Consider the following 17,193-nt stretch of genomic DNA (forward strand, 5'->3'; position numbering starts at 1 on the left):
GGTGAGCGAGACAAGCTTTCAGACTCACACAGAGCTCTTCTTCAGGTCTAGGAGAGGCACTCAGAGTGTCACAGCTAAATACACAGTGGAACAGGTTGCTTAGCATAAGTAGCTAACATATATTTCAAGCAAAAACGAGGAGTCCTTGTGGCACCTTAGAGACTAACAAATTTATTTGGTCATAAGCTTTCGTGGGCTAAAACCCACTTCATCAGATGCATCTGATGAAGTGGGTTTTAGCCCACGAAAGCTTATGACCAAATGAATTTGTTAGTCTCCAGATGCATCTGATGAAGTAGATTTTAGCCCATGAAAGCTTATACCCAAATAAATTTGTTAGTCTCTAAGGTGCCACAAGGACTCCTCATTGTTTTTGCTGATACAGACTAACATGGCTACCACTCTGAAACATATTTCAATAGATCTTTCAAGGTGAAGTGGCCGTTAACACCCCTCCAGTCATAGGGAGAAAAGGAGAAGGGAAAAATATAAACTGAGGGCAAGGGGGTTCGTGGGTTACAGATTGTAATAATCCCCTCTTCTGGCCTACAAACAACCCCTCCCCACAAACCTCTCCAAGCTTATCATCAGAAGCAAGCTTCTCACAGAGTAGGACACACCAAAGTGCTACCAGGCCCTGCCAGAACAACAGGCAAAACCTGTAGACATATCTCCACTGCTATGATGATGACGACCTCTCAAAACACACCTTTCAAGATCCATGGGTCCTCTCACAACATATGGTGTCCCTCATCCAGTTCACTATATGCCCCAATAACAACCATGTGGGTAAAATGAGACAATCACTATGCTCTCAGATGAACTCACACAGAAAAATGATAAAAGACAAAAACATCATATCACCTGTAGGTGAACACTTTTCACAAAGAATCACTCCCTATCTGACCTCTCAGTTCTTGTCCTCAAAGGAAATTGCACATCTTCAAAAGACGAGCCTACAAACTTAAAATCAGAACTTTGCTAGACACTAAAAGTCATGGACTGAATAGAGACACTGGAGTTATGGCTTATTATTATTTATGGCTTTCTTTTTTTTTTCTCCTTTCCCCCCTGTGTCAGAGGTGTTAACTGGCCACACCACCTTGAATGGTCCCTGGAAATGTGGTAACTTCTTATGCTAAACAATCTGTTCCACCTTGTATTTAGTGGTGACACTGAGTTCATTTCCCAGAGTAGAAGAAGAGCTTGGTGTAAGCTTGAAAGCTTCTATCTCTCACCAACAGAAAAGTTGGCCCAAGAAAAGATACTACCTCACCCAAATTACTTGGCTTTTATCTCGTACAAAAAATCATCTACATTAGGGAGAAAGTTGAGTAATAGGTGGTCATTGAAAATATTTAAACCAAGAGATGTTGAAGGAGGCCATTAATGTCTTTTAACAATCTATGTCAGACGCATTCACAAAAGGGCTATATACTTTTACAAAAGAAATCCCAGCCTTTGAGTGAGTGAAAATAGTTTCCCAGAGATACAATACAACAAAATAGATATATTTAGAAGAATTTGATGCCTAAATGAGAAAGAAACACTAATACCATAATTTATGTTGGGATATAGCGAAATTAATATATAACATGAGTTTTCTTAATGAGTCTGATGCAGAGTGAGACATCATTTTAAAGGCTGTAGTCTGATATGCTTACTCTGAATAGTATTTCATTCTACCAGTAGTCCCACTGAAATCAGTAGGACCATTAATGGAGTAAGATTCTACTCAACTTGAGTAAGTGTATCTGAATATGACAATTAAATTGGAAAGTCTTATGAAGTAGCTATAACTTTTGTTTTAACCATTTGTGATGGCATGAATTAAGCTAACTTGTAACATACATGTTAGTCCATATAGTATCTACTAATTGCAGTATCTGTTCTGCATGGAGGGAGGATTTAGCCACTACTATTACTGCCACTCATGTTTGGACTGGAAAATTTTATAACAAAACATAGTTAATAGGGAAGCCTCTTTATCATGACTGTTAAGAACATCATTTTAACTGCAATGTGGAGCTCACCCACACCCAAATGAGCTCTAGAAGGAAGCCTGCTTCAGGAAGGCAGAATTTCTCTTCAAGGTCTCTGGTCTACAGGTGCAGCTTGTCCATTATTACAGTGCAGTATACTACCCCCTCACCCTAGTCCTGCTTTGTTGATCATTCTAGGGAAGTGTAGGGCCATGGTTCCCTTTGGGATGCTATATAACTCCCTGGAGGTACATCTATTTTGTCACTCTCTGATACTGCGTTGGTGGTACTGGGGAGGAGATCTCTGTGTTTGTTTCAGTGAGACAATTGCAATTCTCCCCTTGCAAATTGACCCAGCATCTTGAGGAGTGCAGCCCATGTCCCTGGTCAATCCCCTGCTCAGAGCTGGCAGAGGGAATATGTCAGGATGTCATCAAAAAGGAAGAGTTTAATTAAATTCAGATTCTTCTCCTTCCAGTTCTTACTTTGAAATGCTTCTTACAGCAGTGTTTCCCACTTTCTTCTCATCAATATGCCTATTCCCTCCCTGCCTGTGCCCCACACTTTTATCTATTTTGTCGTGGGTTTACTTATCTTGTCTACATTGGGATCTAGCCTGTACAGTGCTGGAACATGTCAAGGGCCCTGAACTCCCATGGGCCAAATCTTGAGTCCATATTCAATTTTTATTCAGTCCTCACTCAGGCAAATTCACACTGATTTCTCTGACTTCAGGAGTGGGGATGTAGTTTGCCTGAATAAGGAACATATAATTTAGCCCATTGATTCCAGTAGTAGTTATGGGTGCTCAGCACTTCGTAGGAGCACTTGTGTTTCAATATTTTAGACCTTTTATGATACACTCTAACGTAACTAGAATTCCATAGCTCAATAAAACTACCACTTGCTCTAATTTAATATCCCACACATTGCCATTTTAGTGGAGAAAGTACACATTAAAATACTGACATTACATGGGAAAAACAGTATTATATGGAAAGATAATATGCATAAAATCTTAACACAAAATTGAGATGAACACGAGGAAAGTAAAAAGCATGCAGATATGTTGTTTGATTTGAATGAAACATTTGAATATATCATATTCAATGTAAGAGTCATACTATTGAAAAGCTCTGCAGTTATACACAGTAATAGACACAGTACATGGATACTAAACAAAATATGTATCTGTTTAATACCATATGGGTAAGCAGACAGCCTTGAGTTGCTGCCAGGCTATACTGAAATGAGCACAGCTTTTCAGAAAGATTAATTTTGCAAACGAGTAGGACTTGAGAGACCCAACCCATGAAAAACCATTACTGTTTCTGACCACTGGTGGTTTATTACCATCAGAGCCACACTTTCAAGGTTAAAAATCTCAAAGAGCTCCATGGACATGTTTTCTAAACTCTCTTTCTTGATTCACGAGACCATAAAGAATGGTATAGTATATTGTGCAGCTAAGAGCTGCAAATTGCTTGTTATAGACTTGCATGTAGCTTCCGAGTACCATGGTGAGAGTATCACTGCTTTTGACAGTGTAATTCCATGGCTTTGAGTGCAGTTGAGCTGATGAGTCCCAAACAAAACAATGCCATAAACTGAAAAAGAACAAGGAACATAATGATTTTTCAGTGGCACTGTGTTGAAAGAATAGCAAAGAAAAGGTAAGGTTTGTCAGACAGCATAGAAGTCTTTGTGGGGAAAGTGAACTAGCTTTTTTCTGTTGTTTTTGAATGGATTGGAGAGCTTGTCTATGTAATGCCAACAGACCCTGATTATTGGCAGGTGGGATTGAACCTGGGACCTCTGGAGCTAAATGCATGAGCAAAAAGGCACATGGCTCTTAGTTAAGACTGTAGCAAACTCATCAATTTCTAGCTGAGTTAGGTGCCACTAGAGGGGACAGAGCAGCAGACATACGTTACCTCTATACTTACAGTGCTGCTGTAGCATTTAGTGAAGCCACTATGGATGCTGATGGGAGAGCTCCTCCTGCCAGCGTAGGTATTCCACTTCCCCAAGAGGTGATAGCTATGTTGATGAGAGAAGCCCTCCAATTGACATAGCGCTGTCTACACCAGGAGTTAGGTTGGTATAACTAAGTCTCTCAGGGCTGTGGTAGTTATACTGACATAAGTTGGTAGTGTAGACCAAGCCTATATCTGATAGCAAGCAAGCTGGTTTGGAACAATTGCTTAGATATTTTGTAGGCTTTAATAGTTTATTGCAAAGATTGGACAATAAGCTAAGGCTGAGTAATGAATTTTACATTATTATATTTGCCTTTCTTGAAATATAAACAGTAAAGGACCTATTCTCAGCTTAAGGGCCATTTTTGCATAATTAACATAAAAAACTCAAGGAACGTGACTTCTTGTGTAGCTTATACAAAGGCAGTTCTGTATTTGTTAACATGGATTAATTAGCCTGTTATCATACGTTCAGTTAGTATGCCTGGCTATGAATGTGATGGGCAATGAGACAAAAGGGAGGATCTGATGGAAAATCATGTACTTATTTAATGAATAATTACAAAAAGACAGATTTATAAATTTAAAGTAGTAAATTAAATAAGTACATGATTTTGAGTAATTTAAAATGTATACCTTGATTTTTGCAGTTCTTCTAGCATTGACTTGACATCATTGCAAAGGTAGTGTGGGATGAATTGCTCACCAGTTTATTGGATGGACAGTATTTAAGGGAGGGCCTGTACTACACAGATCCAGTCTAGATAAGAACTTCAGTGTCTAGAGGTGTTCAAATTTGGGGACTTGATTTGGGGCCATTGTATGCATTATATACAAATATGACTCCACTGTCATTTAATAGGTGCATCTTCTTTTTCTTCATTTTTTCAAATCTTCAAAGGAAAATTACCCCTTCCCCCCATTTATATCTTTTGTACTGTTCTAATAGTATCCTCTATAGCACTGAAGTGTACAGAATTGTATTCCTTACTTATGCTGTTTTTTATGGGAACCTCATTCAAGGCCTGATCCAAAGGCCCGTGAAGTCAGTGGAAAGACTCCTCTTGACTTCAAAGAGCTTTGGATCCGGCCACCAATACTACAGTACTGGGGGTAAATCCCATCCTTTGGGGAATTAACATGGCATATACTATATGACAATCTGAACTGTATCACTCACTACATTGCTCAAGGTGTTAACACTAGTGCTATAGACAGATGCTTTTGGACCACCAGAAGTGGCAGTACCCGTATAATCAGTCTTTAGAGATGCAGCTATCCCTGTCTACTATTATGAAATGCTTTACAGAAGTTACTGAACACTTCAGTTAATGGAAGCTGACTTCTTGCTGTGTGTCAGACTTCTCTCCCACACATCCTATGCACATGGCCATCAGCAACACCTTTGTGACTGCCTAAACCTTCAGTATACTGTCTACATTGCACAAGAATAATGCAGAACTATGACTTGACTTGAAGTTTAAACAGCACCTTGGGTGCTAGAGCTATGATTCACACACACTCCTGTTTGTCCCTGCTAAAGAGGGCTGACAGGTTTCCTTGCAACAGATGCCAGTTGGCAACTTACCATCAAGAGAGAGGCCAAGAGAATTTGTTGACTCTCAGAGCTGTCAGATAGGATTGTTGAGTTAAAGTGTACTTTACACTTTTTTTTTCAAGGCCATGGCACAAAACAGGAAATAATATTATAAAATGGATTATAACAGGAACCACATAATTGCAAAACTAATTAGTAGATTGGTAATACTAGCAGAAAAGTTATGTCAGAAATGAACATGAAATATGCTTTAAAAGGAAAATTTAACTCAGTTTCTTTGAGATCTCAGGCAAAGCTGTCTATATGGAGAGGTCATGGTTCTTTGAAGCCATACAACACTTCTTATTTACATCTCCATACTATGGCCTCAATTTAAATTCCAGTGAAAGTTCAGAGAACTTTTTCTGTGGTATTTGCCTAGCAGTACAATATGAAAAGAAAAAACAAAATTACAATAAAATTCTGAACAACAAAATGTGAAAAATTGCATCTTGTCACACCACTCTGTAGGAAAGTGTTCAGTTTATATAAGACTTACAAAGTTCCCGTTCCATATTCAAAAGAAGAGGACTACTTCTGACTGTATTGTAAATCAGAGATCAAATGTACAGTTATCACATTGGACGCTGTTTTAAGGATACACTTTTGTATATTGAAAACCCTTGGGTAAATATCTGTGTTAGTTCATAGAAAATGTGCAAGTGATGGATGATGAAGTTAAATGTGTGCCCTTAAACATATTATCTGATCATAGAACCCTAAGATTTGTTTCATACAGAACCTAGATTTTATAAGTGCATATTTGGTATTGTGAATAACATGAAAAGTTTTCTACCATTGGAAGCTCTCTGCTAGAACTTTATATATTGCCGATTACTCCAAATAATGCTTGACAATGCTGAATAGATTGTATATCCATTAGAGGCATGTTGTTGCCCTTCCATTAGTTATCTCATCTGTCAAAAGCTAATAAAACTTATACTCATAAAAGTTGTATCTGAATATATTTGCTACATTTTGCTTCACTGTGCAGGATGACCCATCATATCTTGCATTCCATTTTCATTGCATAGATGGATATATGGTGTTGCATCTTTAGTCAATCATGAAATAACTGGCGTACAGGATTTCTTCTCCACTTGGGTCCTGATTTAGGAAGAATCAGGAAATCATGTAAACATGAGCTTAACTTTAAGCACATGCTTAAGTGCTTTCCTGAATCAGGATCCATGGTCCTTAGAATGGTGTGCAATTATACTGTATTCTGCATGGACTGTATTATATAAAAAAAGAATAATATTTAGTTTGCTGTAAAAAAAATTTGCTGGCCGATTTTAAGATTCCTCCAAACTTTGATATAGCTTTGTTTCATTTTTGCAGTTCAGCTGTTTGTAGAGAGTAGGGTGACCAGACATCCTGATTTTATAGGGACAGTCCCTACTGGAGAGTATTTTGATTGTTGTAGAGCACATTTTTTGCCATGCAGTTTGGCACTGGTGCAAATGACCTAAATGGTTTTATTTCTGTTTTACAGCGGGAACAACATATATCTTCAGCAAAGGTGGTGGACAAATCACATACACGTGGCCTCCTAATGATCGGCCAAGCACTCGTGCTGACAGACTGGCAATAGGTTTTAGTACTGTTCAAAAAGAAGCAGTTTTGGTACGAGTAGACAGTTCTACTGGGCTCGGAGACTATTTAGAGCTGCATATCGTAAGTATTATCAACAAATTGAAAGTTATTTTTATGTATGTCTTGAATTATCATACCTTTTTATAGCCTAAGTATTGCAGTTTATTAACTATTCTTTATCTAAAATTGTTGTATAATTATAAGATCAATAATGAATTAAATGATATGGCTTATAATATACAGTTCTATACAGGACTTCAGACATACTCAGAATGCCTTTATTTAGCACTCCTTTATTGGCTTTTTCAATTAAAATTTGCACTGTAATACCCAAACAAATATAGCTATTTGCTCCAGTCTAATTACATGCAACAGCACTTAGCAATGTCAGAGGAAGGTGCCTTAGTCTAGGAGGATTTCAGGTGAAATCTGTTGGGGGAATTACAGTGATCACGACTGAGCATACTCATTGTTAATACTGAAAAAAGTCCACTGGTTCTACCATTACTGTGCAGAGATAAATTTTCAGTAGAAAACACAGTTGTCACACTGGGAAGTCTAGAAAAGTAATTTCAGTTGCCTTAAAGGAAATAGCTAGCAATCAAAATTGAAAGCATCTGGATTTTTGTGGCAACATAAATAAATGATCAGTTGAAATAAACTTAACTAGGGCAATATAAAATCTTGTTGCTCAGATTAATCTCAACTTTGTTAATATATTAGCTTGGTTTTATTTAAAAACCTTGATACTTCCAGGAACAAGAGTAGTTTCTCTTGAAAGAAATTACTTATTGATCTATAACCAATTACATTTTTACCCTCAGAAAACTTTCTGCAATGATCCTTCCCAAATCATACAGGAGTATACTGTTGAATTACAGGGACTACAGTGTTCAATTATCTGCTACATACACACCTTGCCCTCTTGTTTTGGTAAAGGTGCTTTTGCATTCTAGAGTGAGGTTTCCTTCACTTACTGTTTTGATCAAATAAATGAAGAATGAAACCCTTAAATGAATTTAAAGCTTGCCATCAAGAGAGAGGCCAGGAAAATTTGTTGACTCTCAGAGCTGTGAGACAAGATTGTTGAATTAAAGTGTATTTTACAGGGGAAGCAGCCCTAACAGGGAGAACCCAGTTGCTTGGACAACTTCTGGTTTTTGTGTTAGGTTTATGTAGAAGTTGATCACCATATTTGGGGTCGGGAAGGAACTTTCCTCCAGGGCAGATTGGAAGAGGTCCTGGAGGTTTTTGGCCTTCCTCTGTAGCATGGGGCACGGGTCACTTGCTGGAGGATTCTCTGCTCCTTGAAGTCTTTAAACTACGATTTGAGGACTTCAATAACACAGATAGAGGTGTGAGGTTTTTTGCAGGAGTGGTGGGTGAAATTCTGTGGCCTGCGTTGTGCAGGAGGTCAGACTAGATGATCGTAATGGTCCCTTCTGACCTAAATATCTATGAAGTTGTGAACCAAGCAGTACCCCCAGCATTTTTCCAGTCAGATTCTAGGACCAGAGTACTCTGTCAGGATTCCATTTCTATTCTAGCAACTTTTAGCAGGTCATTGGGAAGGAGATTGGCACTTGGGTGCCCTGGGGGCCTGGGTTCTAGGCCCGTAGTCCCTGACAGCAAGAGAGCAAAACTTGCAACAAATGAGGAGAGTTTTCTATGGGGGGAAAAACCTTGCTGAGAATTTATTCTCTAGCAGGGACATACATGCTCATGGAAATCACCTAAAACAATCAGCATTTTTTTAAGGGCCATCACTGTAATTTAATTGTATTAGAGGAATCTTAGAATGCTACTAGAATGTATTTTCCCAGTACCCATTAGGAATCAGCAAAGTATTTAAAAGAAAGTTGGAGGGTAACATTTTCAAAAGCACCTAAGGGACTTAGAAGCCTAAGTCAAATTGAAAGTCAACAAGACTTAGGTGCCTATATCACTTAAGCAGTTCTGAAAATTTTAGACAAATTTTGTTTTTGCTCAGTAAGGTATTAGGAAATCTTCATGAAGTGGTGTGTATAAGCTCTGAGTTCTTCATATAAACTGCATTTGTAAAATAATACTTTGGACTAAAATTTATTTTTTTCAGCCTGTTGCTGACAGCTGCAATCTTTCTGAAAGATTAAACCACCTGTAACAATGGTAGCATTAGGGCTTTATGTCATCCAAAAATTCCATCTCTCACTGATGTTGTATGAAGAAGAAGAATTTTACTGTTTACTATTAAAATAAAATATATTGGGCGTGACTGGGTGGTGAGGAAGGAAAGAGTCAAGTACTCCACATGATCTTGGGCATGCACCAGCTGATACATTTTTGCGTACACTTTTATTGCAGGTATGTGTGCAAATCTAGTATGTTCAGAAGTGGATCTAAAATCTATTCAATATATGTGTAATGGATTTACACTGGCATTTGCAATAAATGCCTGTGCAAAAATAAATGCACATGTATGCATAGCCTCCTTTTTTTAAAATCAGGCATATTTTTTTAACAAAAAGTAGTATTCTTATGATTTATGCCTCAGTATTAAAATGCATTGAAAGCTGGTTCTTATGTCTGATTTGAGCTCCAGTATTACAAAGCATACCTGAACCCTCTCGAATGGCTAAGCGTTACACGCATTTGTGGGATGAGTTAGGAGGGCAATTTTCATCATGATGGTGGTCAAGGAAATTCAGAACTGCTGCTTAATCCTTAATATCAAATATGTGAACTAGGTTATACAAGCATGCTGGGGAATGGTACTTGACATATGACATTTCAGAATAGGAATATAAGTGCAGCTTTCTTTTAAAATCTTTCATTCTGGGAGCAGGAGAGAACACCACAAGTCTGATTAGGGAAACTTAGTATGTGTTTTCCCTACATATCATTCTGTTTACTTTAGGAAGAAATAAACCTCATAACAAAATCAAGCTCATAACCAATTCTGATTTAGAAAATTGCTACTTGATCATGTGAATCACAGCCTTGGCATTAGACTAGAAACAATTTATTTCAAGTAATCATTGTATCTCCCAAATAACCATTGTTAATACAGGAGACATTTCAAATACTATGTAATGTCTATCTCCACCAGATGCTTAGCAGTCCCAAGCCCAGTATTTTAAATTCCAAGGTGAATTATAATAAAATTACACCTCCACTGCAGCACGAGATTTATACAGAGGTGGGAATTTTTGCACCTCATGTTTTAAATAAAGGTATATTAGCATGACATAAATATCCTAAAAATAAAGTAATTGCTTTTTATGGTTGTGATAGATAGATAAGGGAAACTCAATATAATACTTAGATTTTCAATAAGTTTTTGACAAGGTTCACATCAGAGACTAATGACTGAGGTAAACAGTCAAATAAGAGGAAAAATAGTATGCCTGCTAGAAAGCAGTTTTTTGAGTATGAATAAAATGGTAGATTTTTCTCTCTAGTATATGTGCACACTCTGATCCAAACAGTGTTTCTATAGATAAATTAATGTGTGTAAGAGTTTGTGTATATAAAATATATATGCACTTGATTCTGTTTTAAGTTACACTGGTGTAAAGTAAGATGAACTCCATTCAGATGAATGGAGATACACCAGAGAAAAACTGGGGTCAGATGTGACTCAGGCCTATATGTTTCTGTGTATGTACATCCCCCAACACACACGTCATACCGTGTACATGAAGAAGATATCCATGACAAATTGCAGGGTCCCATGATAAATGAATTTATCATGCTCATTTGACCACCTTACTGGTTCACTACTCACGAAGGGCCTGATTCAAAGTCCATTGACATCAGTGGAAAGATTTCCATTGACTAAGGTATGTTTGGATTAGGTTCTAAGGCCTTGATCCTACACTCATTGAAGTCAGTGGCAAAACTCCCCCTGGATTTAAAGGTGCAGAATCAGAGCCTAACTCATGTCTCTATGAATATTTAACATCCCAAAACTCAGAGCAGCTTCAAATACCCATCTTTTGGGAGGCGGGGTGTGTGTGTGTGTGTGTGTGAAGAAACTGCTACAGAAATGTTTCCTCCATCTCCTTCCAAATATGGAATTCCCCCTCCCAAAATTACTCATGCTCAAAGCCCAGAATGGCTAGGATTCAGTCTTGGGTTAGCAATAGCTGGTATATGGATAAAAGTGTCATGACTTAAAAATCCAAAAACTTACAGTCCCACAGGGCCAAAAATGGGAGAAGTGATTCTGATATTTTACAGGCCTGATATTTTAGCATTCCTGAACACTCAGAAAACAGAACCTATAACCTTGGAAAGGACAGATTCCCAACTTCCTAATGGGCCCAGCACTCACCCCTAGCCCCTGGAAAGTGGGTTTTAGCCCACGAAAGCTTACGCTCAAATAAATTTGTTAGTCTCTAAGGTGCCACAAGTACTCCTTGTTCTTTTATTTTATTTTTTTTTAAACTTGCCATCCTTATGCACAAGAAAACTGTTTTAGGACATTGTAAAAGGTCCCTTGCAATGCTATACTAATACATAGTGTGTATACATGTTGTGTACATGTAATATGGAAGCATGGGAGTGTATGTGCACAGGCACATATTGCTGCATTGTTTTGAAAAAATGCACATTGTCTCAGCTCAGTATTTACTGTTTGTGGTATTTGTGGTTTTCACTATACTCACTGTATGTGTCGGTTTCACTATATGGGAAACACTACAGGATGTTTAATGATTGTGGGCAGTGAATGCCCAATTTTTTAACATCATCCAGTCTGTACAGTATTATAGAAATGAGTTGGACACGAATATTGTGAAAGAGAGATTTCCAGATTTGCATATGGTTCTACAACTCGAGGGAGAGTAAACAATGACAAGCAATGCAATCACAAAAGTATTATTTATATGATTGGACCAGCAGGTAAGAAATGTGGTTCACTGTACACAAATGTAAGTTAATTAGAATGGGAGCAATGAATTAATCTAGGGAATATGTGCTAAATGGAACAATCACTGATCAGGGTAAAAATCTGACATTGTAGAAAAATCACTGAAACAGTTATGCTTTAAAAAATTTAGATAATGTACTAATTTGTATTAGTAGAGATATCGTTGTTTTTTTTAAATGATTCTATATAAGATCCTTGTGAGTCCCTTATCTTGAGTCCCATGTGCAGTCCATTCCTCAGAAGATCTTGTTCAAAGAAGATTTATATTTCCTCGAACAGCCCTGAGCAACAAAGTTAGTGCTAGAAATGAGCAGCCCAAATTGCTGAGAGAGGTTCATGGAGATAGGCTTATTCTCAGTGGAACAGAGTAGACATGTGAATGACCAGTCAACATTATGGATAGGATTAAGGAAGCTGATAAAGGTAAATAGTTTGATGTAATTCTAATCATGGAACAGTTCAAAGAGCACTCTCTGGTGCTACCATGAATCCCTGTCATTATAACACTGTGCCTGTACTCTCCCCTTCACCCCTCATCTTCCTACTCCTCTTTCCTGTCATGGAGGGAAGATCTCACTTCCCCTTCAGTCTCTTGAGGAGAAAAAAAAAGGTATCTTTTTAGGAGAATCCCACCCACTGACTTGTGATGAAAGAAAAAGATTGTACCCAAAGCATGAACTGAATAAATAGCCAGTACGCCTCATGCCTCAGCATCACAACGTCCTGGTCCCAGCCTCAGTGTAGCAGAGACTGCAGATTCTGTGGGCCACCCCTTCCATAAGCAGTGAAAAGGGCCTGATCCTTTCCCTTTGAATATGATGGCAAAGCTCCCATTGACTTCAGTGGTGCAAAGTCCACATGCCGCGGGCTTCTGCTCCAGCAGAAGTGAGAGCTGTAAATGTGACACTGCACCCCGTATTCTTCATAGTGATATTAGTATGATATAATTATGATGTATTTTATATAAGATAAGGCATGTGAGGGGTCATTGGAAAGGTTATGATTTCCTGAACATGATTATCCTATGTGTATGCATGTATCATTTTTGTATCCAAAGTTATGAATATTCACTATGTATCTATTTCAAATATAGCTATTCCTGGGCAATGTCCACTAAGCAAAATGCTCCTCAGTCTAGATGGCTGGCTGGGAAGGGCCCATTCAGATTAATGAGCCATTAGGAAGAAATAATAGGCCTTAGGAAAAGCTTAGCTCCCATCTGGTGAGCTTTCCTGTGAACGCTCCAAACAGCCCATGGGGGATGGCTCCTGGGACTCTACAGAGACACTTGACCAGGTCACCTGGTGCTGGACTCCATCTTGGGATGTCAGTATTTTTCCACTGACTGGCGTGGGAACCAAGCTTTGAAATAAACAAAGGGATCCCACCATATGCAAAATCTATATAAGGCAGGGGAGTGACATCATCTAGGTTCTTTACTGACTCCCCACCCAAGAAGACTCCCGGAAACACCCGAGGAGCAAAGACTGAACTGGGGAAAATGTTGGACCCAGGCTAAAGGGATATTTAGCCTGTGAATGAAACACCTGGGGATTCCAAGCTATAAGCAAGTACAGCTTGCCCCTAAAGAATCTGCAGCCTGCTTGTATCATCACTTAGGGTGAGAATCAGCTATTCATATCCAATCTATTTAGTATGTTAAGCTCAGTTTTCTTTATTTGCTAGCTAATCTGCTTTGATCTGTTTGCTATCCCGTATAGTCACTTAAAATCTATCTTTTGTAGTTAATTTTTTTTCTTTATCTAAACCAGTGCATGGAAATCATAACTCAGGGGCAGAAAGCTGTTGCATATTCCTCTCCATATTGAGGGAGAGGGCAAATTTTATGAGCTTAACTCTGTACAGTTTCCTGTGCAGTGCAAGACGGCATAATTTTGGGTTTGTACTCCAGAGGGTGTGTGTGCCTGAGGAGCTGGGAGGTGCCCTAGCTGCAAAGAGCCTGCCTGCATGTAACTGCAGCTGGGTGTATCCCTACCTGCATGCATGCTGATAAAAGTGCAGGCTGAAGCCTGGAGGGTGTGGCAGCTTGTCACAGCAGTACAGTGTAAGAGAGAGCCATGGCGGGTGGGTCAGGAGTGGCTCAGTGGGACCCCAGTTCCCGGTGGCAACCTGGGGGGAACTTGCCACAGAAAGCATGGAACTTCTTACTTCAATCTGTTAACACTGGTAGGCGATTCAGAAACTTGAGGCCCTAAATGTCAGTTAAGAAGTTTAGTAGAAGAGAGGGGAATCAGGTTAAACCATTTCATACAAATAATAATATAAAATAATTTTATATTATTTTATTTTATTTCATTTGACCAATCTGACTTGTTATGCTTTGTCTTATAATCACTTAAATCTACCTTTATAGTAAATAATTCTGTTTGTTTATTCTACCTGAAGCAGTGCCTTTGGTTTGCAGTGTGTCAGAGACTCCCCTTGGGAGAATAAGCCTGGTACATATCAATTTCTTTGTTAAATTGACGAACTTATATAAGCTTGCAGCATCCAACGGGCATAACTGGACACTGCAAGACGGAGGTTCCCAGGGTTGTGTCTGGGACCGGAGATATTGGCTATTGTCATTTGGTTGCGTGGGAGCATGCCAGAGGCTGTGCGTGAACAGCCCAGGAGTGGGGGTTCTCACAGCAGAGCAGGGTAAGGCTGCCTCCCAGAGTCAAGGATTGGAGTGGCCTAGCAGATCACCGGTCCAGTTAACACCAGAGCGGAACATCACAACCATAAATTTGAGAAAACAGAACCTTGATTTGTTTCTATAGCAGCAGGGGACCAGAGTGGGGTGGCAGGTGGAAGAGCAGGAATCAGCAATTAAATATAGACAGGGTTTCACTTTAAGCTTGCTGGCCTCTTCCTAAAGTGTCTCTTAATCTTAACATTGTCGCTTTAAAATTCTGATTTATTATATGGATTTATAGCCAGTGCCTTAAATGATAGATTCTTTCTCTCTCTCTCTATTTCTATCTTTCTTCATCTCAGGATTTTTCTTATTGAATGCACTAACACAAATTCACTGTCACTTTAAGTATTCTCTTTGATGTATGCTAAGAACTGGAATCCCAGTACATCCTGAAGAAATCAGGTGGCAACCTCCAGGGGCCTATCAGTTACAACATACAGATTCTTCCCCCTGTTGTATAATATTGCATAGCTGGAGGAACGAAGAATTCAGTATAAATATATTCACTGTGTGGTGTACCCACATGAAAAACCCTTCCTCTGCAGGACTATTGATTAGATTGGTTTCATTTTAAAGAACTAAACAAGCAGGTGGTTACTACTAAGACACTTACCCTGAAGATGTTCCTTGACTGGGTTGTTTATATGTGAAAATGCATGAACATCTGTGCCAACAAAAATGCATGAACATATTTACTAACATTCTGGCTTCAGAAAGAGGGATGCAGGAGCTTGCTTTTAATGCATAAATAAATAACCCTTCTCCTAGTCAGCCTCCTTTCCTCAGCTTCTGCCCATATCAATAGCTCTGCCAACTCTTGCCTTATTTTTCTGGTTTCTGTTCTGTTGCTTCCCTGTTTACTTCTTTCGCAAATGGTCAAAGTTTACAACATGGTCAGCACCACTTAGGGTTTGGCCCCAAACAGACTTTAGTCTTTCCAGCTTCGACCATATATCGGTTTTCTTTTTTGTATCCCATAATTCCCTGCACTGGCTACCATGGCACTTCCTTTGATACAAAAGATTCTGAAATATAAAAGATACCAAGTTAATTTATGTATGCAGTGTATCTGTAGCCATGTCAGTCCCAGGATATTAGAGAGACAAGGTTGGTGAGGTAATATCTTTTGTTGAATCAACTTCTGTTACTGAGAGAGACAAGCTTTCAGCCTGAGGAAGAGCTCCATTTGGCTAGAAAGCTTGTCTCTTTCACTCACAGAAGTTGGTCCAATAAAAGATACTACCTCTCCCACCTTGTCTAATCAAGCTAATTTGTCGACAGTAACTTTCTACAGAATTTTACCACATACAAAAACTATTAATGCAACCACTAGTGACCATTTTACCATGCTACCAAGATTTAAAGGCTATCACTTAGTTGTAAGAGCAAAATAATCTGGTAAGATATCACCTGAAGAAGGAAACACAGAATCACTGGAAATTATTTGCCCGTATGTTCAAAGGATGCTTTGTAGAATAAAAAGTTCTCTGTGGTCAAGGGCAAGTTCTGGATTAACCAGGCAGATGGTACTGATCTCCACTCACCTAACTGATCAGTCATCCTTCCCTGTTTATATAAACTAGTCATTTAAGGAGGTCATTGCTGATAATATACCTTTGAATTTGTCACTGCCCACATGTCCTGTTCCAGTCCAATTTACAGGAACATACTGCTACAGTAATGTCGGTTATCTGCCATTTAGATTGTCCTCAGGCTCTAAAACAAGTGAAATGCTTACATATATTATCTCTATGTATCTTTATATATATGCAACAGGGTGGAAGCCATTTTGCAGGTTTTAGACACTATTGACTGATCACAAGTTCTCCTAACAACATAATGTAAGCTCCAACTGTGTCACCATCCTCTATGTTATATCCTTGGGGGCAGCATTTTTAAGAAGAAATCACCTGGAACACAGAGAGCTGTAAACTTTAAAAGCAGCCATTTATTACCACACACTGAACTGACCAAATCAGCCAAAACTGGCTGGGCTATCCCCTAATAATCTAACTCAGTTGGCATAGCAACAACAAGATTTTATTACCACGACAACCATATACATAACATATTCCTCAACCCTTAACGAGAACATTCCCTAAATAAAACAAACACTAAACTAGAGAAGGAAGGTACACTGCCTCCGTTCCCGGCCAAACCCTGGGGATTATTTTGCCCAGTAACTGTGGGTTCGCCCTAGATAAAGATCCAGGCATTGAGGAGGCCTCCTGTCTCTAGGCCCTGGTCTACACTAGGACTTTAGGTCTAATTTAGCAGCGTTAAATCGATGTAAACCTGCACCCGTCCACACGATGAAGACCTTTATTTTGACTTAAAGGGCTCTTAAAATCAATTTCCATACTCCACCCCTGACAAGTGGATTAGCGCTGAAATCGGCCTTGCCGGGTCGAATTTGGGGTACTGTG

General features: G+C 38.9%; 1 protein-coding gene across 27 annotated transcripts in view; it reads left to right on the forward strand.

Moving 5' to 3' along the window:
• The window catches only part of NRXN1 (neurexin 1), a 1,233,750-nt gene that overhangs the window by 900,368 nt on the left and 316,189 nt on the right, over positions 1-17,193 (forward strand). For all 27 annotated transcript variants that reach the window (XM_077811984.1, XM_077811986.1, XM_077812000.1 and 24 more), the window contains one exon: positions 7,054-7,235. In XM_077811984.1, coding sequence (XP_077668110.1) covers positions 7,054-7,235 — 182 coding nt within the window. The remainder of the gene's footprint in view (positions 1-7,053; positions 7,236-17,193) is intronic.

The sequence above is a fragment of the Eretmochelys imbricata genome, chromosome 3 (genome assembly GCF_965152235.1).
Source record: "Eretmochelys imbricata isolate rEreImb1 chromosome 3, rEreImb1.hap1, whole genome shotgun sequence".
NCBI lineage: Eukaryota > Metazoa > Chordata > Testudines > Cheloniidae > Eretmochelys > Eretmochelys imbricata.